We start from the raw sequence: 22,054 nt of genomic DNA, 5'->3' as shown, positions 1-22,054 counted from the left end.
TGGCTAGTATTACATCAGCCATTTGAAATATCTCAGTATAGAAGGTATGCAAGCCCTACGAGTAATCTTGACACAAGGGATGCTCTTTAAATGCTTCCAAGACACTGCAGAGCTTCTGACTGAAGATGAGAATCAGCTGATTGTACTTGCCTACTTGGTCACTCTTGTGCTCTTCTATGGAATTAGGAACAAACTCTCATTTTCCTTGATGAGCTTTTGGAGAAAGGACCCAAGGATGGTTTGCAAAGTTCTTTTGCTCTCCAAATACTCGCTAACTGAAATAACACCAATTCTTTATTTAAACAAATATATTTAATGTTTATGGCTGTTAAATAGTTTCATGAAAACTACTCTTCATAAATGAACAAAAAACCAAAAGCTTATTTTAAGAACAAGATGAATGTAAAAACCATTGTAATCCAGTACAGGACAACCCCTTTTATCACATTGAGCTACAAGTTTAAGTACATCCCTTCAAATGTCAAAAGTTATGTCCCTGTCTGTGTGAGGTACAGCTGGAGAGCAATGAAAAAGCAGATGTTTAAGGAAGTGGGCTTTGTGGTATGTGCTGTTGTTGTCTTGTGTGCTATAATTAACCCAAATTGCTGCACATAATATCCAGTCGTGAGTAAAAGCACTTTTTTTTTTTCTAAATTGGGTCAACGTGAACCTAAATTTCTATATTGTGTTGTCATTAAATGCATGGTGTTGTGATCAGGCTAGTAGCTCCTTGCTGTGTGCTATTCATACACTCTGTGGTTTAAAAGGCCTTCTTGAGCACTGACTTGCATTAAATGGCAGATGGAGTTCCATGTATTTGGAAAAAGACCTCCCATTATGTGGCATCATCCTTTTCTGCAAGGAGAGCATCACTCACACTGAGCGCCTCAAAACAACGAGTGACAGTTCATGACAGTTCAAGGCATGGAACTGGACTAGGACCTTCAGATGCTCTTCGAAATCAAATTGACCAGGTAAGACTGAAAGGTCTCAGAAGTGGTTTATGAAATACGCTTTGTTCTATTTCAAGGCACACAGGAAAAGCAGACACTACACCACATGCCTTGAGCCCCACCAAACATTACATCAAACAGTAGAAGTATAGCATCATTTTATTTCCAGACACCATGTCTTTACGTCATCACACATCCCGGCCTGAGCTCTTTCCCTCCGACAGGTCTCCCTTCAGTGTCATACCTCAACTGCATACCAAGGTTTCTTGTTCCTGTGGTTTCCAGTTTAAGCTCACACTCCAGAGTCTACCTTAGAAGAAAAGCCATTTAATCTTATCAGAATCTGTGGCACTTCTCAGTGCACAGGCTTGACAGTGGTATATAGGATAAGATTACAATATATTGTCCAGCATTCTCACTTTTGCTGAATGTGTGCTCTGACTTGAGCCTCCCATTAGAAAAAAAGAACAGAAAAGATAACTGCAGTGTGCTGGTGTAGTATTTGTGTAATTTTATTTATTTATCATTTTTAATTGCTGTAATGGTTGTGTGCTGCTTATTTAAACTAGAAAGTAACACCAAGCATTGCACTGCATTGCACTGCATTTCGCTTGCACTCATTCTTCCAATATACAACTGAAGGTTAATGTTAATGCCGGCGTTTTAAGTATAAAATATATTGCTCAAGACAAGTTGGACCCTTACGTGGATTCAAATATCAATAATGTAGACGAGTCCGAGTTTTTTAAACAATTAATGAAATACAGTAACTTAGTGCTTCAGTGCCACCGTTTTTTAAAAGGGCGCGAAAACGTTTCGCGCACCCAGTCGTGTCCCGCGAGACATCATTCAGTTAACGTCATTAGACTTGGGCAATTTGGTCAAATTGCCTCAGAAGAAAACTATAATTAAAATGCGCATTCTTCCGTGCTATTATTAAACATTAACAATTTTCTTGCTCTGGTTGATGTGACGGTTCTTTTTTTTTCTTGTTTTCAAACTTCCGGAGTCAAATGTGTTACTGTAGTGAGTGTAGTGTAGCTGATTTGTGGGAACGACACATTCTTTTTTTTTTTTCAGTCAGCTAGTACGTTAGTCAACTTTTTTTTTAACAACTATAACAATAGGAGCAGATATTATTTGCCCACACGTTGCTGTTCATACCATAAATGTGCTTTAGACTTAGTGTTGCTAGCCTAGTTCAGGAGGAGGAGGTAAGTTGGGTCCTTGTAAATTCATATACAAGCCTAAAACATACTGTAGGAGTATTTACATTTTATTCTTGTTGTCTTTTCCATTGTATTGTAAAAACGCAGTGTATATTGTCATCTACCTTCAGCCTAGTAAGTTAGCTGTTGCTAGTATGTGAATTTTGTGTGCTGTTTATTTCCCCTCTTGACAGATGGTGAATATTTTGAAGGAACAGAGCTAGAAAGTGAAGATGCGGGAAGCGAAAGCTGTAAGATGAGGTAAGATTTCGGGGATGTTTGTCATGGTATTATTAATAAGTAATGTCACTATCTGAAGTAATGTAGACATTGTCATGCTCAATAGTCGGTTCTGTAAAGGGCTGTTTGTTGTACCTGACCACAGAACCAACAGAAACTAGGGAATACCTCTGCTGGTCTTGCCAAGTGTCCTTTCAAAAGCTGTGCTTAAATTTCCTCTGCTGTGTGTGCTAGAGACTCTAACACAGCATCACTGTAAGGCCTTCATACAGAAAGGTATTATTCTTTGTTTAGTAGACTCACACACACACACACACACACACACTTTCAGAACCGCTTGTCCCATACAGGGTCACGGGGAACCGGAGCCTACCCGGCAACACAGGGCGTAAGGCCAGAGGGGGAGGGGACACACCCAGGACAGGACGCCAGTCCGTCGCAAGGCACCCCAAGCGGGACTCGAACCCCAGACCCACCAGAGAGCAGGACTGCGGTCCAACCCACTGCGCCACCGCACCCCCCGATGTGTTTAGTAGACTCCTTTATCCAAATTAACTTAACTCTCTGGGGGGGGGGGGGGGGGGGGGGGGGGGGCGCAGTGGGTTGGACCGGGTCCTGCTCTCCAGTGGGTCTGGGGTTCGAGTCCCACTTGGGGTGCCTTGCAACAGACTGGCGTCCCATCCTGGGTGTGTCCCCTCCCTCTCCAGCCTTACGCCCTGAGTTGCCGGGCTAGGCTCTGGTTCCCCGCGACCCCATATGGGACTAGCGGCTCAAAAAGTGTGTGTGTTCTCTCTGCTGCCGTTTTCTTCTGAGGGTTGCCACACAAAATTTCATTGTATTGCATACAATGACAATAAAGTCTGTCTATCTATCTAGCTATCGTAATGCTGGAACCATTTTATAAATTAGTTTAGCTGGTGACATGGTGGCACAATGGTGTGCTGGTATCTCATAGCTCCTGTGCTGTGTGTTAAGATGTGGGTGCTCTGGTTACCTCCTGCAGTCCAGAAAGATGTGTTTCAGATCAGCTGGTGACTAAATTACCTGTAGCATTTGAATATGTGTGTGTATGACTGCCCTGAAATGTATTGGAATCCCATTCAAGGTGTACCCTTCCTCATGCTATGCTTTTAGTATAAGCTCTGGACCACAGCCATTCTGTTGAGGACGAGTGATTATTTCTGATGAGTGATGCCAAATGAAAGGTTGTAAACTAGTATAGTGGTTGTCACTACTGTCTTTTACTCAAAGCACCCAGGTTTGAATCCTTCTTCCTACTACTCTTGAGTAAGGTATTTACCCTAAATTGAAACTTAAAATAAGCAATTTTATTAAACAAAATTAATTGTAATGCAGGGGATGTCGTGGTGGGTCTGGGGTTTGAGTCCTGCTTAGGATGCCTTGCAATGGGCTGGCATCCTGTCCAGGGTATTTCCCCTCTCCCTTCAGCATTGCACGGTGTTTCCGGGATAGGCTCCAGCTCCCCATGAGCCTGCTCAGGACAAGCGCTTGTTGACATTGGTTGGTTGGTTAATTGTAATGCAGTTTTAAAAAACCTAAGTGTATTAATCAAAGTTACAGGACAAATCTGTAGCCCAAGTAGCTATAAATAGCTTAACTACTTTCCCAAGCAATAAATATCAGTGATGAGCATGTATAGGGGTACGCAGAGGCAACCCGTGTGAAAATGGAGAGAAAATTGCAACTACCATTTTTCAACATCCTGTTTTAAACACCGTATTGAAACAAAAACCATTTAATGTCACAATGGCATGTTATCTTCGTCAATGTATATTACATTTTTTAAGCACCTTCATTGCTTACATCTACTTTTCAGTCAAAAATATATGTGCACCAGTAATGACAAGCTATGAAAAACTGAGGGGGGCAATAAAATTTCAAGAATTGCCCAGCGTAATTATAATGCAGGATTCAGCCTTGAACTCTGTGTAGGCAGGTGCAAAGGGAAAACTGTTTTTCGTTATTCTTGCTGAACTCTGAATTACTCACCCTCAACTGGGATTTCGATTGATTCAGGTCCCTTTAGACTGAAAATGTTAGTTGAGTAAACTACTGGCAATTTCAGTAATAGGAATTATGGGTACACAGCTGAAACCATTGTATAATGTTAGTGTAGGCCTTCAGGATAAATTAAAGACAAATGGACTAAGATTTGGTGTCACAGTGTCAGGGGTTGACAAGCATTAGGATTTTTCATACAGCATAGTGTATGTCTGGCCTCAATGCTTAAACTCCTGTAAAGACAGAACAGTAACAAATGTTTTTGTGTGCATACTCAGAATCAAGGAAAGATGTTTAGAGACATTCCAGTGACATATAATTCCAGCCAAAATTTCTCATCATCTTCAATTCAAGCTGTATCTATATACAGGCAGTCCCCGGATTACGAACAAGTTCCATGTCTTCAGTCTGTCTTTAAGTCAGATTTTGACATAAGTCGGAACAGTTAGGTATGGTGGGTATCCAACATCAGTTTGTCAAATGTTTGACTAAGTATATTGTATACCTTTCTATGCATAAAAAAAACATTAAGGAAACACTTCTGGATACATTAAAACATCTTTAACAATACAGTCATAATAATACAATGTAATGATGATAACATTTGTAACTACAGTATTTATAATATTGAGACATAGCAATAATGTTACTACTCTTATGATGAACAGAGGACACGGAGGAGGCTGGACCCAAGTGCACGATCGTTTATTCAGAATCAAAGGACTAGACATGTTCTCATGCTCTGGGACAGGCGAATGGTCGGTCGATCGGCGAACTGAACAGAGGAGAGGATCCAAAATTGTGGTCGAGGGATAAGGCGGGTGGTCGTTATTAAAAATACGTAGAACGGGACTGGGGAACAATAAGGGGCAGGTCTTGGAAGAGCAAAGCGAGGTAGGTTTGAGAGTGCAGAGGGGACTGTTGTCTCAAGTGAGATTCTGCAACTGGGAGGAGGTTGAGAAGTGTGTTTTATAAGTGAGTGCTCTGGTTGAAGCTGCTGGCTGAGGTGCAGGGCATGGTCGTGACAACTAGAGTATTTATAATAGAGAGAGAGAGAGTGTGTGTGCATGCGCAAGTGCAAAACAATTTTTGGAATTTGGAAGTTAGCCGTTTGCTGTAAAGCACTGAGAGACTGTGGAAGAAGATGATAGAACATACAAGTATCAGCAAAATTTTAAGAAATTGACAATTACAGACAAGACTTTCTTACTTTATAAAAAAAGTATTCCAAACAAAGTAATGAAAAATAAAATATCTTCTGTACTCTCAAGAGAAGAAGGAATTAGGCCAAAACCTCAACTTGGTTATTTTGCATTGAAGTCTGTTGCAAAGTAAAAATGTATTGATACATTTAATTTACATAAAATTCAGTAATTCATATAAACCAGTTTTTAAAATGCATACATAGTTCACCAATGTACTTATTTTAAACTTGTATGTATTATTTATGAATAAATGAATAAGAGGAAAAATGCAACCGGAAAAGGACCACAATCCTTTGGTACATGTTGAGGGAATACTGACTTACCTGCAGAGAGGTAGACAAAAGCAAAATTATAGGAGAGTCAAGTTTCTCAAGGGCTGTCAGATGTGGTTTTTCAGTTTGTCAGGTGAAAGGAATGCAGAGGTATTCAGTTTATTTGTGTGTTCTGCTCCTGTAATCACTGCTGTGGACTCTATAAACCCTGCTAACTCTAAGTGTATTAGCTAAGGGAATTAACAGCCAACTCTTGTTTGGAAGTATTGCTTGAAGCCAGCAAGGCCAGCCATAATCACATTTTATCCATGATCACACAAGAAAAACAAACAAAAAAACACACAGAAAAGTGGACTTTCCGATTATTCATTTCAAACTGGCTGAGTTTAGACCACAATCTGCTTACAGCAATTCCAGCTAGTCCAAAAATCTGTTCTAAATTGCTTTGCACAAATGTAAAAATAGACTTCACAAATGAAATTGATTTTTAATATTCTTTGTAATTTTTATTCCCCATAATTTAATTTTAGGAACTGACAGTTTTCACTAAAATTAAAATAAAGCAAAAAATACAGTACATTCTATATGCAAATCAAAGCAGTTTTGTTAGGTTTAAAGGCCAGTCCTCAGCAGCAAAGGACAAGGAATCTTACAGCAAATATTTTAAACCAACAGTGGCAGTAAAAACACAACATAGAGCAGAGGAAGACCAGGAGCTGCCTCTGTCGCAGCCCAGTAATGAGAGTCAGAGGAAAAACCATAAGAACATTAACATGCTGTTGGGTTACTGTTCAAGTTTTCTTTTCCTTTTTCTGTTGAACACTGATGTCAAAACATAAAATGAATTGGCAGGTTGTCATTGTATGGCTGTAATTGAATGATACAGTTTACATTTTCTAGGTAACTGAGTAACCACAGTCCCTCACAGACACACAGGTGGGAGACTTGGTTGCTGACACCACATCACTGATGGTTTGTACTGATCAAGGCTGCATCAGTCAGCCATACTGAACACACGGTCCCTCTGGGTTGTTCAGTGGATCCCTTTCAGTACATCAACTGCCACACAAGAAATGTCTGCAGAAACTCACCACACTTCTTAAAGGACAAACCACAGTGGCACACACTGTACACCTCACAGGCTGGGTTATACTGTACCTTCACCACAGGATTTGTAATGTACAGATCACAACATGACCTTATTAACCTGTGGATGCTAACTATACAAGCTTCTAGAGCAATATTCTTTTCACACCACAACAAAAGCTTCCATGTGGAGGAGGACAGTTTTTGGGGGTAGGTCTTGACCCAATTTTAAGATGAAATACTAAACAAGCAAAGTTAACATTAACATATTTTAAAAAATATTTTAAGGTCAACATTTAAGAAAAGCCAAATATCAGCCAAAAACTGAGTGTGAAAACTAGAGCATGGGCATTAAAACCAAAGCTCACACTCCAAGCTGTGAATGCTGTAATGCCCATTTAACACCTCTAGCTTTTAAACTCATTGTCCTAACACCTCTGAGGGTAAGGCCCATGTCTTTGATGGTAATTTGCATTTAGGATGCTGATCTATAGATGACTACACTAGAGTATCGTGTTGCAGCACGTGGGAAAAAAATTACAAAGTGTTTTATATAGAATTAAAAAATAATGCAAATCTTAACATATTTTTAAAACACAGTCTCCATAGAGAGAGGGAAACGGAGGGCCCCGAAAACCCTACAGCACAGGACTGTGCATTACGACATTACAAAGTACAACATGACACTGCTGAAGTTCAGCTCCCACATGGTACAAAAATATAGTCAGATGGACATTTTATTTATTTTATTACTATTCACCCATATGGGCAACTTAGTGTTAAATAGTTTTAATGAATCAGTTATCAATAATAAAAAATAAGAAAATGTTATTTCTCTCCTTTTAGACACTTCGGGTTATTTTCTTGCTCTTAGCACTAGGGTCATTTTTCTGTCATTGGTGTCTTGAGGCAATGGTCTCTGTTACAATACTGCACATGTACACTTGACACAACAATGCCAGTCAGCTGCTGTACTGAATACAAGGTTGAAACACAACTTTACAAAGCTATGGTCACTTAACTGCAGATTTATTCAAGTGCACAATAAACCACAGAACCTTGTAGTGTTGATATAGGGAGACATCAGTGATCATCCAGGCATTTTGTGTGCTTGTACTAATAGATTTTTCAGGCTCTGGCCATTTACATATAGAACCCCCTACAGGTGCCTATCACTGCATAAAGTTATACTGATGTCTGTAGTTATCATTTACAACCTGGATAGTCTGTCTTTGACATAACACTTAAAATGGGATCTGGATGAACACTGGTCACTTTTAAAGCCACAGGTAAATATCACAAATAGGGACACAACAAAGCTGGACTAAACATGCATGCCGGAATCACTGTACTTAACAAGATGATAAATTACAACAGGGCTTGCTTCTTGACAACCGATTGGGGATGGCCTGGGGTTTGATGGTTATGACTGCATTCCCAAGAGGGGTCACTGCTAGATATACAGGCCAATCAGATTGGGTGCTGGTACAGCTTACTGCACAGTTTACTTCTGCATGAAGACCACAAGAACACTAGACATTGTGATGATCTCCAGGTATGGGTGAGAGCTTAAGCTTGATGACAAACTTGATTGTAGCCCTGTAAGGGACCAAATTTTGAATATTTCATATACTTTAAATATGTCTCTCCATATTTTTTATAACAAGAGGGGGAAAAGTTTTTTACATTTAGCTGATGCTTTTGTCTAGAACAGATTTCATTGTTAAGCTACCTACAATTGTTTGTCCATTTATATACTGTAGCTGGGTAGTTTTTGTGGAGCTGTTCAGGGTAGGTACATTGCTCAAGGGTACTACAGCAGTAGATGGGATTTCAACCTGTAACCTTCAGATCCAAAGGCAGTGGCTCTATCCACTGTCATCAGCTGCCCCCAAGTGGGAAGAAAAAACGAAGCCTTTATATAGAATTAAAAAAAAATGAAACTCATATGTTTTTTGAAGCTATAATGACATCAGCTGAGCCAGTTGTGCTCTACTCAGTTTGCTGGTGCTAAAATAGGAATATGTTCCCTGTTTTAAAGTTAGAATTGTACAAATGAGGAAGTTTTCTCCCTCCTAGGGCACAAGTCAGATAATCTTTTACTAAGCATTAGATACAACTGTCAGCACTCAAATCCAATCAGTTCACCCTCCTTTACAGTTTAACATATGCAGTCACATTTCTTTGTGCCCGGAGAGGAATAACTAGGGTTCCAGAAAATAAACTATTTTAATAACTTTTTCTCAGCATATATAGAATTTATAATGTATTCACCAAAGATCACAATACTAACTCTCCAAAAAGTTACACCTCTGAATCTTTGGTAATTTCTAAGAAGAATCAGTAGAGGTACCATCACAACAAATCAACACAAAACAGGAATTTAAGATTCATTAACTGCAGTTAATGGAAAATATGAAATGCTAGGCTGTGCTTTCAGTGTCATTGTCCATATCACTATGCTCTGTAATATTGTTACATCCACTCATACGGACAGACAACAGAACTTAAATCAGCCCAAGTTCCGTTTTGGAACCTACAATTTAGCAATGCACAGTTACCTATGATTGACTTGAAAAGTCTGGGAAAAACATAAGTGTAATTTTAAAAAGAAAATGTTTGTTTGTAAAGGGACATACTGTCTTTTGGTACCAGTGTACTAAACAGGATTGGGGCAAACTACTACAGTGCTGAAAAACTGTCTAGCACCACTTCTGACACTCCTAAAGGGCTGTTTATATGCTTTCAGATACCCAGAAATCTGATTCCTGTCACATGGTTAAGATTTCATTTGGCACAAATAACCATCATGTGATGTGTTGTGTGGAGACTCCATGACACAACCAAAAAGCAACACTGAGGAAAGTATTTACAGTATAAAATACAGTATAATACATTATTAAAATATGAGATCCATCTTAGAACCTATGAGGAACCTTTTTTAATTACAACTTTTTTCCAAAAATCTTTTTGATAACATTATTAAACGTAAAATTACAGTACAGCATCCTTACAGAAAAAGCTCTTTCCTTACCCACTCTGAGGTTGGGGTGGTAGACGTACTCTGCTAGCTGGTATGTTGGGTGGCATGGGGGGAGGGGGGTGCTGAGCACACTGGAAATCTCAAAAGCAAGCTTCAGTACGACAACATCCCACTCAAATGATACAATATTTACACTTTCAGGATCACTACACTACTCTGTATGCACCACCATTACTTAGATAGCAATAAATTTATGTAAGATATCTGTAGGCATATAGTATTTATAGTTTTCTATTTAAACAAGTGTAAATGAAACACGTGTCTGTGTTAGCATTATTATTTTATAAATGCACAATTTCTTTCATCTAGATCACAGAACTGACACTCCTAGTGTTGTATGTACAGCAGGTTCATTTTGAAGGAAAAACTATTTTGGTGAGGTGTTTGTTTTTTATGCAAAAAAACTAAATTCTTAAAAACAAAAAGTGAAAAGAGAACCCAAATGAGAATATATTTAGAATTCGCTCCAGGCAGCTTGTGATCCCATTCTCCTTCACTCGATCTATTCCTCCCCTCCATGCCGCTCTCTCTCTTCTTGGTCCAGCCAGCTTCCGTCTGCCTCTCAGACAAAGGGCAGGATGCCATAGACAAAGAGAGCCATGATGGCTGCGCTGAAGAGGCCAGCTACTGGCACTGTCACAAACCAGGCTAGGAAGATGTTTCGGAAGAGGCGCCAGTCCACAGCCTTCTTTGAGCGTATCCAGCCCACGGCTACCACAGAGCCCACCTGGTCACCATGGTGACAGAGGAACACAAAAAAGCACAAATCAGCAGCAGCAGTGCCCACAGGCAGCACAATGTGTGTGTCTCTCTCACTCACTCTCTCTCTCACACACACACACACACACACACACACACACACACACACACACACACACACACACAAACCATTAGTAATTCAATCCAGCACCCAGTCTAAAGCTGTTACACATATTGGTGGCCTCAACCAAACTGTGGTTTGCTATAGCCTGTAAATCTGCAGTCTGCAATTCCCTCAGATTTTACACCTTAAGACAGCACAGATTTTTTTCTCCAAAATAATACACATAAAGCAAAATTTCCACCATTATTTGATGACTGGGTATTTTGCCAAAGCAGTACCTTTGTGAAGAGTGTTACAAGAGGTACCCTTCCTTGAACAACCAGGCAAGTTCGGTTCCTTCCCCATTACACTGCTTTAAGCTTGAAAGACCTAACTAACGATGACTTTGATTTTTTTTTAAATACACTTGTATATGGACAGAAAAGATATTAGAATTGCAGGCTTCAGCAACACAGGCTACAGCTTAAAACCAAACAAAACAAGCTTGATGTATCTATGCCTCACCATTATTCCATTTCAAAGGTGCATTTTTTTACACCGTTACAAAACAATGTGTCGTCTCTTTGTGTTTGAAAGAAACTGGGACAGAGGTCCAGAAGTGAATGTTCCCAACATGCTTTTGACAGTCATGAGGGTGGGGTGCAAGCACAGGTGAAACTGGATATACCTTGCTGACTGTCCTTCTATGGATTGTCATGTGAGAAGCTGTCTAATTCTGAAATAAGGGTTTAACATATTCCAGAGCCACACTGCTGTCCACATGACACTTGCTTATAATGCAAGTGGACTTCCCCAGCTATGTCTTAGACAAAACCAACACACAGTAGAGAGATACCAAAACTTTGTCTGTCTTTTGAGTTTTAACCTCCAGTTAAGGATTTTAACATTGCTATGTTTGACTGAATGATAGTATGACAGAAAGGCTTCAAGGATCTAAACTGACTAACTTCTTAAAGTTTAGCTCCTTAACATGTACACCACATTGTGGTCACTTTGTGTACTGTTATTAGTTGAGTATGTATGTAAGTGGCATTGCTAAACTGAATGCATCACTGCACAATATCAAACAAGTCTGTTGCTTGCTGAGGATGCACAAGGTCAGTATACAGGTGTGGACCCAATAACTGTTTCTCACCCTTCGTGCTTTAATTTTTCTCCATTCTGTTTTTCCTCTTAATGTAGTAATGGGCAATTACTCGGTCCTTTTGTACTCCACTTGAACAGAAAATTACCCCCCCCCCCCCCCCCCCAAGCCTACTAAGCAGAGTCACACATGTCTTTGTATGCTGTACACTAAAGGGGCAGAGAACCTCAGTCTCATCTATCCATGGGAACATGGATCACTGTGTATTCTGTCAGCTTGCTGAGCACACATGCTTGTATAGTGTGGCATGAAATTAACCCTGGATACATTCTTTAGCGCTAATCTGTTTACTTGTAGAGGAAACCCACACTTAACTGAACTGTGCATCTCATCAAGCCTTCCATGACGTCACCAAACACACAAATTGCAGCAAACACGTTAGTTGTATTGTTAAAGCCATTCACACGAAAATATATAAACTAAGTGTTACACAAAAGATTGAAAGGAAATGAATCAAGAGAAGTGGTTTACATGTTGATTTTCATGAAAAAATATAGAATCTTAGCTCAGTTTTTTTCCTTATGCACTTTTACATTTTAAAAATGTATTTCTAGAAAAAGTATTAATTTAGTACATTATAAGTAGGGACTTCCAGTAGATAAGTATCCTTTCAGGTTATACAAACAATTGCATGAATTGTTTAGCAGTACAGCTTGTGATATTTCGTATGGCTAACTTATATTCCAAATAGACAAATTTTTTTCCCTTAAATATATGTAACTACACTGTTTATGATCTGTATATTTATATTTACCATATTAATATCTTGTACTGTGCAAAAAGTAAGAGAGCAGCTCATAACATGACACCAAAGGAGGGCGCCATCTTGAGAAATTCATAGGTTTGCAGTATTCTGATCCACTTTCAACATGGTTGATATGATACTATATTATGTGTTCTGGCCAGGATATACCCTGCACTTCTAGAATAGGCTCTAGACCATAGTCACTGACTTGGACAAGCACTTACTAATATTGACTAAGAAAGGATTATTATTATTATTATTTAATATATTATTCAAGGTCTGAATTCCTAAAATGTCTTTACTCATGAACTATGCCATAAATAATTCTGCTACAGATCTTGGGAGTACTGTATTGATAGCTAAAATTTCTTTATCATTTAACCCATGTAAAAAGGTACTCCAACATAGCCTAATGTCTCAAGGTTCATTATTATAAAAGGGGATTTTTAGCTAATCTTAATATTATAGTACACATAACATCTGCAGATCAGACCTTTAAAGATGGGGTTGAACTAAAGTAACAGGGGTACTTCACTGTGAAGGAAAAATGCACAAGGAATTAAAACCGCAACAGTAATACTAGTCCCCAGTCACTGTTTTCGATTATTCATTTCTTATTCCATCTAGTATCACTAGCTAAGCAGCAGGTGAGCGCTGATTTAGCACAACTTCACTACAACACTCCAATACCTTGCAGTGAGTCGAGCTTATTGGGATGCCCACATTTGAGGCAACAAGCACTGTTAGAGCACTCATTACTTCAATGCAAAATCCACTGTGAAGAAATGGAGACAGAGGATAAAACAAGAGAGACACTGTGAGAAAGTAGAGGGCAGCACACACAAGGACCCACACACCAATACATGCAATAAGCAAGGAGGGGAAGAAAGGAAGAAGGGCTTTTTGAGACACGACGTCACTGAAAATGGCCTGCAGGGGTTCCTGCTCATCCTCTCAGATCACAAGCTCTTCACCGTAGGCTTGAATCCAGCAGAGGGGGTAGGGGAACACAGAGTGTGGGGGTTTGGAGGTACAGCTGACACAGAGGCCAGTTTTCACCAGTGGAAACTACAACAGGGACCGCTTCTCATTAGTAGAAGTTTACTGCACAAGCTGGTCTTCACTAGTGGAAGCACAAAGCTTGTAGAAAGCAACTGTCACTAGTGAAAACTACTGTAGTGGTCAATTGTACCTTTGAGTGGAAACTACCATAGCAACTGACTAAAGTAGAGTTGGTCCCCAACTTTCAAACTTTCAAGTAACAAACTTTTTGCTGATACGAACTTTTCAGATAAATATTTGTCATAAAAAAGATCTTACATATGAATTCAGCTGCATACCAAAGCATCACTCAATGTGCTAACACAATGTGCAATCACAAATAAATGCTACCTTAAGTTTTTTCAAAAGAGCAGAGATGATGTACAATAAGCAACATCTGAACAAGCTGCAGATGACCCTGACTTCTAACTAGTTTTGTGCTGTTGAAGTGCCATCTTTCCATCATCCTTCATCTCTATGTAATACCTCCAGCTATGACTTGATGCATACTTGTCTGCACTTTTGTCTACCTTGTTTTTTAAATGGCTTATAATAACGCTTTTGTTTCTTATTATTGTGCTTGTATTGGTTACGTGTCGTGTGATGTATGAGGTAAAAGATGGATTCACCCGACACCCTACTCTAGTTCTGGCCAGGGTTCTATATCAGGCTTTCTTATTTACACCATGTAAATAATCCGGCCAGGGGATTGCAAATGCCCAGGCCCCTGCATGGTTCATTAGTGGGAGGGGCTGTCAAGAGTCCTACACTTAGTAAGCAAAAATGCATTTCACAGCAGATGAAGAGCTACAGATGCAGACGCAAGGTTCTCAGAATACAGTCACTTTGCCCAGTACCACCATTTTGCCTGTGCACATCACAGGAGTAAGCTGCCTATAGAACTGATGAGGCCCTGGCCTGCTATGTCTCCCATTCAACAAACTTTTCAAGTAATGAATCAACTCTCAGTTCAAAATTAAATTTGTAAGTTGTGGACAAGCTGTACTGTAAAATATGACTGTACTCGGTGGTGTCATTCATAGGAGCTTATTTTCCACGGTGAGAAGAACTAATACATCTTATCGTAAAACAGTCAGTTTATGAACTGACACCAGTTTTCATCGTGTCATGACACTTAGAAAACACCTTAGCCACAGTAAATCCTCATGAAGTACGTGCACACATACATGCGCATGCAGACACAGACCCCTTTAAAGTCACAAACACAGAAATGCACGCAGACAGAAATACGGATCTCTGTGCAGTTATACACATACTCATATACTAGAACACATGCATACACAATGTCATAACCAGACACAGTTCCAATGAACATGCGTACACAGACGCTGCCAGTCAACACAGGCACATACAAGCAATATACAGTATTACTCAGCTTTGTGTGAGAGTGACTGCATGAAACTGTAGCAGCTTGACCTATGCACTTCTCAGGTAATAAATAAGTGACTTTTTATTCGAATAAAGAAATGAAAAAATCCACTGGTTTGCAACGGCTCAGCCCTGTCAGCAGTCCCACATGGAGATGTGTCCCCCATCCCCCCGCTGTGATGCTGGGTGACTTGAAAGTCTTGGGTGGAGCCAGATATCACCTGACTCGAGCATACCTTGCAGTGTGTGGTACTGATAGGGAGTCCAATATTGGAGGCGAACACAACAGTGAGCGCTGATGCCAGCTCAATAGTGAATCCACTGCAGAGAGTAACAAGAGACACACTTCACAGTCACTCCTTAACCAGGACACCAGTGGTCACATGCAAAATGGGAAAATGCCCACCATTGGGTGGTGCCAGAAGGAAAGGGAGGGCATATAGCATGCAATGCCCCACCACTGGGTGGAGCCACAGAGAGGGTATAAATACAAGTGGGTCTTATCCAATGCATGTGAAGGTTTTGGTGATAAAATTAGCAGGTGTGAGAACATGCATATGTGAACATCCAAGCCGTCTTGTAAAAAAAAGTGTTTATCCTAAGTGTATAGTTGCTTTTGTAGAGTTATCTTCATTCACAGGGTTTCAAACAACAACGACCACTCCACGTATTAGAATGATAAATTGATAAAGGATGTTTAAGGTATAATTGACATCAGCTATTAATTTTTAAAAAAGCTAAGTGCTGGGCTTTTTTCAGCTCTGGCAGTGCTTTTGTCCATTCTGACACAGCCTTGAGAATGTGATCTATAAGCAGAATTTTGTGCAACAGGGTAAAGTTCCCTTGCATGCCTTCTGCCACAGAGAGACCCCAGGGGCCCATGGAAGGGGAGGGGAGTAAACAAACAGTCATTCACTGGCTGATGAAACTCAATGAAACTTCAGCATGATGGAACTGAGCTATTACTCTTGGGTGGGGGGAATCTGCTGAATTACTGAATGTCACACCAAAATTAATTCCCTTCAGACAAAAGCTAAGGGATACAATTTGGCTTTTGCTTTAGAAGCTGTAGCGGTGCACTGCCTTTGGACAAAGTGGGGAGGGTGATGGGAGAGAGACCTGGCCCAGTTCCCTTGGCTCCAGCGCCACCCCTTGTGTCAAGTCATGAAGACTGTGTTTGTCTGCTATTGGCCAGAGCTCCTACTGTGACATTCCGTCTCCCAGAATGCCCTGTGTCTGCTTACTTCCTGCTGTTGTGTGGGATGTCACTGCCAGGCCACAGTGTCCTGCCATGAGAGAACCCCGCTGGTCTGATCCAGTCAGACTCTGCTGAGAGCCCAGTAAAACAAACAGCAACCCTGGCATACATGCTCTAGCATCAAGGACAGATGAAGAGCCTTTGGTCACAGAGAGGGACTGACTTTTTCATATTCAAGCTCCTTTTCTGGGTGGAGGGAGTGAGGGTTGTTCCTCTTGTTCGACCAGATTTAGACATTACTAGTTCTTGGCCAAGCTTCTTACGCTCTTTTCACACAGTGGACATGCAATTTATATTTCTGACATCATCAGCTCGCAGGTCACTAAAAGGTGTGCAGGAAGCTTATAGAGAAGACAGTATAGATGCACTTGTCAAACTCAAAAAAGGCGCAATATTAGTTCTGTTCTGCCACTGTGTAAAGATGTGTATTCTGACCTATGAGGTGACAGAAAGAGGACTTTCACAATCAGATCCACCATAAATCCTGTTTTTGTATCCATCAAGAGTGTTAGTTTACATCAGTGTTTTTCATTAACCTTCCAAAATTAGTCTAACCCTAAGAAAAATTGGAAAACTGACCGGACAAAAATAATGTTGAGGACAACATGTACTGCATCTTCTCCTTTCGTTGTGAATCTTCATCTCAACCATAACCCTTTCGTTTCTGTAAATCATCTTCATAGTACAGAGTGCTGTTATATGTGATTATGGGATAATTTTGTGATGGTGTGGCAGATATAGCAACTCTTCTAGAAACGAGAGCAGTGTGTGTAAAGTAGGTAATCATTCTTGTTAGTCATTTGAGTTATGTGACCTCCAAAAATTAATGAACGTGAGGAGCGTCACAGCTGTTAGCAAACCAACGGGAAGGGAAGAGAGAAAGAAAGAGCAAGGAGGAGAAAGTCTGTCCCTTTTTGCTCATTCGCAGTCAGGACAATTAGTGTACATTCCTCATCCCCAAAAACCCACAAGTCCCCACACCTAGTCTGCCGCTCTCACCTGGAGGGAGTAATGGGGGTCAGGTCCTTGCCCATGGTCTGGATAACCCTGCGACCCCAAACCCAGAGTCCCGCACAGATGCCCACTCCTCCATAGAAGAGCAACCAGATGGGCGTGGCCGCATCCTGCATCACTGCACCCTGATCATAGATCATCCAAAGCGCCACCAGTGGGCCAATAGCATTACTGGAGGAGAAGGTACAGACAAAGAGAGACAAGGTATCTCAACTGTAAAAAACATCACTTCGTATTTTCCATATTCTGTTTAACACAATTATATTAGTAGATTATTTAGCCTGTTTGTTAGTGATCTTCTTTAAACGGGGAACTAAAGGTGGACAGAAAGGTAGCAGTGTGGAGGCCACAGGTTGATTTCTTAATGAGTTTGGGAGTGGTGGATAAGTGCTTGGAAGGAATTTGCAAGAATTAAGTTGCATATGTGGGGTACCTGACATCATTCCCTCCATGGGCAAAGGAGCCAAAGCAGGCTGTGAGGATCTGCAGGAAGTGGAAAAGGAGGAAGACCTGCGGCTTGTCCTTCTCTTCTTTGTCATCCTCGGCTGCGTCATCCAAGCTCATAGGAGGAGGGGCATCCATGGGGTCACCGGCCAGCTTCACCTCCACACCTCCCTCCTCTGCCTCGATCTCAGCTTCCGCCACAGCATTACAGTAGCTGGAATAACTGTCGTAGCGTACCCGCTTCTTGGAGTAGGATACACTGTCACCCACCAGCTTCTCACTGTCCTCTGGGGCGGAGCTGGACTCAGAGCGCAGCAGCGGTTGCACGGGCATGCCACAGATGGCTGCAGTGTAGCAAGTATAGCTGTTATTGCGACGTAGCAATCGGTAGTTGTTCTCTGCTGGGGCACCAGAGCGCTCATCATCCAAACGACCAAGGTGAATCTTGTGAAGGAGGTCCTTGTACAGACCCGAGTCTTTGTGCACTGTGTGGTACACTTGGCCATCACTGCGCATGTGACCGTCAAACCCGAAGGTGCCATTAGAAATGGGCGACTTCAAGCAGCCATTGGTCATAGAGTGTGTCCTGCCTACAGGAAAAAGTGTCTACTTATCAGCTTGTATTGCAGGAGACTACAGGACACATTCCAGTAGGAAACATGAAACTTACAGTACTGTAAACTGAAGCGGGCTACATGGGATGAGGGAAATCACACCAGAAGTAGGAACCTTGACCACAACACAGTTAAAGTGGCGGTATTCTACACCGATAAGCACACAGAGTAAATGAAGACACTGACAGGCTTACCGTAAACCCTGCCATTTGGTAGGACAGTGCCGCCATTGGCTAAACTGTTCAGTTCTCCAGTGGACTCTGTCAGAGGAACCACAGAATCATCTGTGCCTTTTGCCCCTGGCAGCTCCTTGAAGACTGGCGTTTCCTCCTCCTCAGGGATCTTATCCAAACTTTCATCTGATATCCTGGATAAGGCATGTTCTTTCTTCAAACGACCTGAATAAGCAATAAATACATTACATCGGGCAGCTACAAGAATCAAGTCTTTAACAAAGGTGTGATTTATGTATTTTAACTGTTTAGGAAATAACGTTTCCGTCCAAATAGGCATTTGCTCATTTACAGAGTTAAACATTCATAGAAGTTGCCACAATCTAAACACCTTTCCAGCATGCAACATCAGATTCTTTCCTGTATGAAGTAAGCACTTTTGAGGAAAAGTTGACTTCCAGCAATACACTTGTGGATTTCATGGCAAGTTAGGGCATGGAACTGGTTTACAATTGTCATCTTCTGCATCTGCTATTGGAAAATGGGAGGAAAACCACAAAAACACAGGGACAACGGCACACTCTGCACATACAGAGTTGGATTCAAACCCATATGCAAAACCACAGCCCAGGAACTGAGGCACCAGTGCTTCCAACTGGACCACTGTGCCAGGTATTTGGTCCTGAAGAGGACCATAAGCCCTTAGTTTTAAAGTCTAGTTCCTTCTTATTGCCTCATGGAGTAATTTCCTTGATGCAGTATGCACTACCATACACAGCCATGGTATCGGCAATGTGGATTTTGAATGCACGTTTTTCCAAATGTCCATGGTTGCAAGAACAGGAAACAGACAACCAATCTGTAACCCACTGCAGGGGAAAGCCAGACTTCTCAAATGTTCTGAAACAAATATTCATGAGTGTAGCTGCAACTTAGCCAGAGATTGTTATGTGACAGTTTTTTAAAGTGTTTAAAATCTTTGATGGTGTTTTCATGGAAAGGAACCGAGCACAACTGTTCCTTTCACGCAGTTACATTCATTCATTTAGCTGACACTTTGATAAATCTCAAAAGTCACTTACAGTGTTAAGCTACCTATAGCTATTTACCCATTATACAGCTAAGTAATATTTACTGAAGCTATTCAGGGTAAGTTCCTTGCTCAAAGGTACTACAGCAGGAGGAGTATTCAGACCTGCAAACTCTGAGCCCAAAGGTGACAGCTCTAACCATTGCACTACCTGCTGCCCTATTTATACAGCAGGATAATTTCCTGTAAAAATCAGGTTAAGTGCTTACAGTTTTAAGTAGGAGGGTGAGGAGGAATTAGGTTAAGGGCACAGAGGCAACTGGACCTGTTTGGTCCCTAAACCACTACAATTTAACTGTTTTCAAAATATTGTATTGTACTCATTTTTGAGAAACAGGTCGTTCAGTATTTGTTCCCAAGATTTTCCAGAGGCCTCAAAGTCCAGTGTAAACACAAACAAAAGGAAATGCAACACGTACTTGCTATCTTCCTTCTCATCCATGGGCAGACGAAAAACCACACCAAGGCGGCACAGACCAGCGATCCGGCCAGTGTGATCAGAGCTATCGCCCAGACCGGGAGCAACTCCAACCCCAGCACTGAGAGAGGAAATGAGACATGGTGGGGTGGGGGTGTTCACACATGAGTACAAGGAAATGCAACAGAAGTCTATCCTTCTTGGAAAATGCACAGAATCTGAGCAGTTGCTCCTCAAAAACCCAAATAAGTGTGAAAAGAAACATACATACGTTTTTGTGACAATGAAAACTAACTTTAAAAAAGCACTTAGTTGGCACACTTTGCTGTTCGGTTGTATTCTCTGCTCAGTGGCTGCCAGCTGTTCCAATGCCAGACACTATTGTGCCTGATGTAAAAGGAGGGAAAGCTGCTTTAGAAATGGGTCAGCTCTGTACTTACAGGGGGCTCCCGTGTACATGATGGAGAAGGTGTTGATGCCGATGGTAGAGGCATAGAACAGAGGCAAAGCACGGAGTCCATTGGGAACAGGGTCATCCTGGAGAACAAAGGGGTGAGGAAACAGGATATGAGCTGTTGACTCCACCTGTAAATCTCACATCTGACACTTGAACCCCCCCAAATCTATCACTATCAAGAGCTGATGAGTGCCAAAATCATCGCCCTTACAGCAAACAAAGACACGCCTAGCAAAGTTAATACCTTGAAGAGGACTTTCTCTTTTGTTTGTACTGTAAGTGGATGAAAGTAGCGCTGCCGGCATCTGCTGGCTTTCCACCCTTGACCGAAGAAGCCCCGCTGATGCGGAATGCATCTGACCCGGCACGGTCTGGGTTCATTTCTGCCCCTTTCATTTCTTACATAACTGTCCCATAATTAGGTCAACTGAGAACTCTTTGGTCATTTATAGCCTTCCAAAATCAAAGCTGAGTGGCCCCTGCTACAAAGGGTGACCAAGAGGCTAAGAGGAATTTGACAAGGGAACCAGCACTCAGAGTAATGCGTCATCCACAAAACGACCGACAATACGTTACCGCAACTGGTACCATTTTGTTCCAGAGCACATATCAATGAAAGAGTCTTTCACCATTGAACTAGGACAGATTACACTTAAGTCTACATTTTGTCCATTCCCTTAATCTTATTTAAACTACATTAATCTACAGCGCAGAAAGTAAGCAGATGTACTGATACCAGTCATGATTTTTAGAGTGACAAATGAGGGGGACCCCAGAAATGAATTAATTATTTATAAATTAACTAATTTATATATGAAATTTTTCAAACCCAGAAAGTGCAAATTCAAGTGTGGGTATACGATGTTTCTGTGGGTGTGATTCATGAATATTTTGTCACAAGGGTTATGTGCAGTGGCTTGGTGTGATATTTTCAAACATGGGTAAGTATGAAATATAAGTCAATTTCATGTATTTCTTGTGTCTGTAAGAGCTCTGAAGTGATACACTCACCTTGTTTAGAATGAAGTATCTAATGAGCAGAAAGAGGAATCCTGACATGAGTCCAGACAGAAGAGGAGAGATGAACCATGAAGCAACTGGGAGAGGAAGGACAGAGAGTAGCAACAATAAAAAACACTGTACATTTTACACACCTCCCAAACTAGTGTCCACATATTTTCCAGCCATGACTGCACCTTACAGACTTTTCTAGTTCCCAATGCACAATACTCACTTTTTCACTTTACTGCCTATATAGCTTATACACATCTGCAACCACTAACACACATTACACACATCTCCACTGAAGCACACTATACCTTAGTCCAAGGCCTCACGTAGCTTTGCATACACATTGCACACTTGTACAAAAAATGGCCACCACAGTTGTCCAAAGCGGCTGTATTACAGCCAGC

The 22,054-nt window shown here is 41.1% G+C and overlaps 1 protein-coding gene and 1 long non-coding RNA gene across 9 annotated transcripts in view; one reads left to right on the top strand and one right to left on the bottom strand.

Annotated features, from left to right (window-relative positions):
• The first annotated feature begins 1,824 nt into the window (after window positions 1-1,824).
• Window positions 1,825-21,724, top strand: LOC108938079 (uncharacterized). Its single transcript, XR_001966386.2, has 3 exons — window positions 1,825-2,167; window positions 2,356-2,422; window positions 21,660-21,724. It is a non-coding gene; the product is annotated as an uncharacterized LOC108938079 (long non-coding RNA).
• The window catches only part of slc20a2 (solute carrier family 20 member 2), a 45,742-nt gene continuing 31,686 nt past the window's right edge, over window positions 7,999-22,054 (bottom strand). For 5 of the 8 annotated variants that reach the window (XM_018758360.1, XM_018758364.1, XM_018758365.2 and 2 more), the window contains exons 4-10: window positions 21,651-21,736; window positions 20,623-20,719; window positions 20,184-20,303; window positions 18,696-18,899; window positions 17,877-18,477; window positions 17,429-17,614; window positions 13,439-15,492 (exon numbers count right to left, since the gene is read on the bottom strand). In XM_018758360.1, the coding sequence (XP_018613876.1) occupies window positions 15,231-15,492; window positions 17,429-17,614; window positions 17,877-18,477; window positions 18,696-18,899; window positions 20,184-20,303; window positions 20,623-20,719; window positions 21,651-21,736 (1,556 nt within the window). In that variant the 3' untranslated portion in view covers window positions 13,439-15,230. Of the gene's footprint in view, window positions 10,757-13,423; window positions 15,493-17,428; window positions 17,615-17,876; window positions 18,478-18,695; window positions 18,900-20,183; window positions 20,304-20,622; window positions 20,720-21,650; window positions 21,737-22,054 lie in introns of those variants that run through there. The other 3 variants (XM_018758366.1, XM_018758367.1, XM_018758368.1) reach the window with 3 other exon arrangements.

The sequence above is a fragment of the Scleropages formosus genome, chromosome 17 (genome assembly GCF_900964775.1).
Source record: "Scleropages formosus chromosome 17, fSclFor1.1, whole genome shotgun sequence".
Taxonomy (NCBI): Eukaryota; Metazoa; Chordata; class Actinopteri; order Osteoglossiformes; family Osteoglossidae; genus Scleropages; species Scleropages formosus.
Note: the sequence above shows the minus strand (reverse complement) of the source record. Positions and strands in the feature narration are given on the sequence as shown.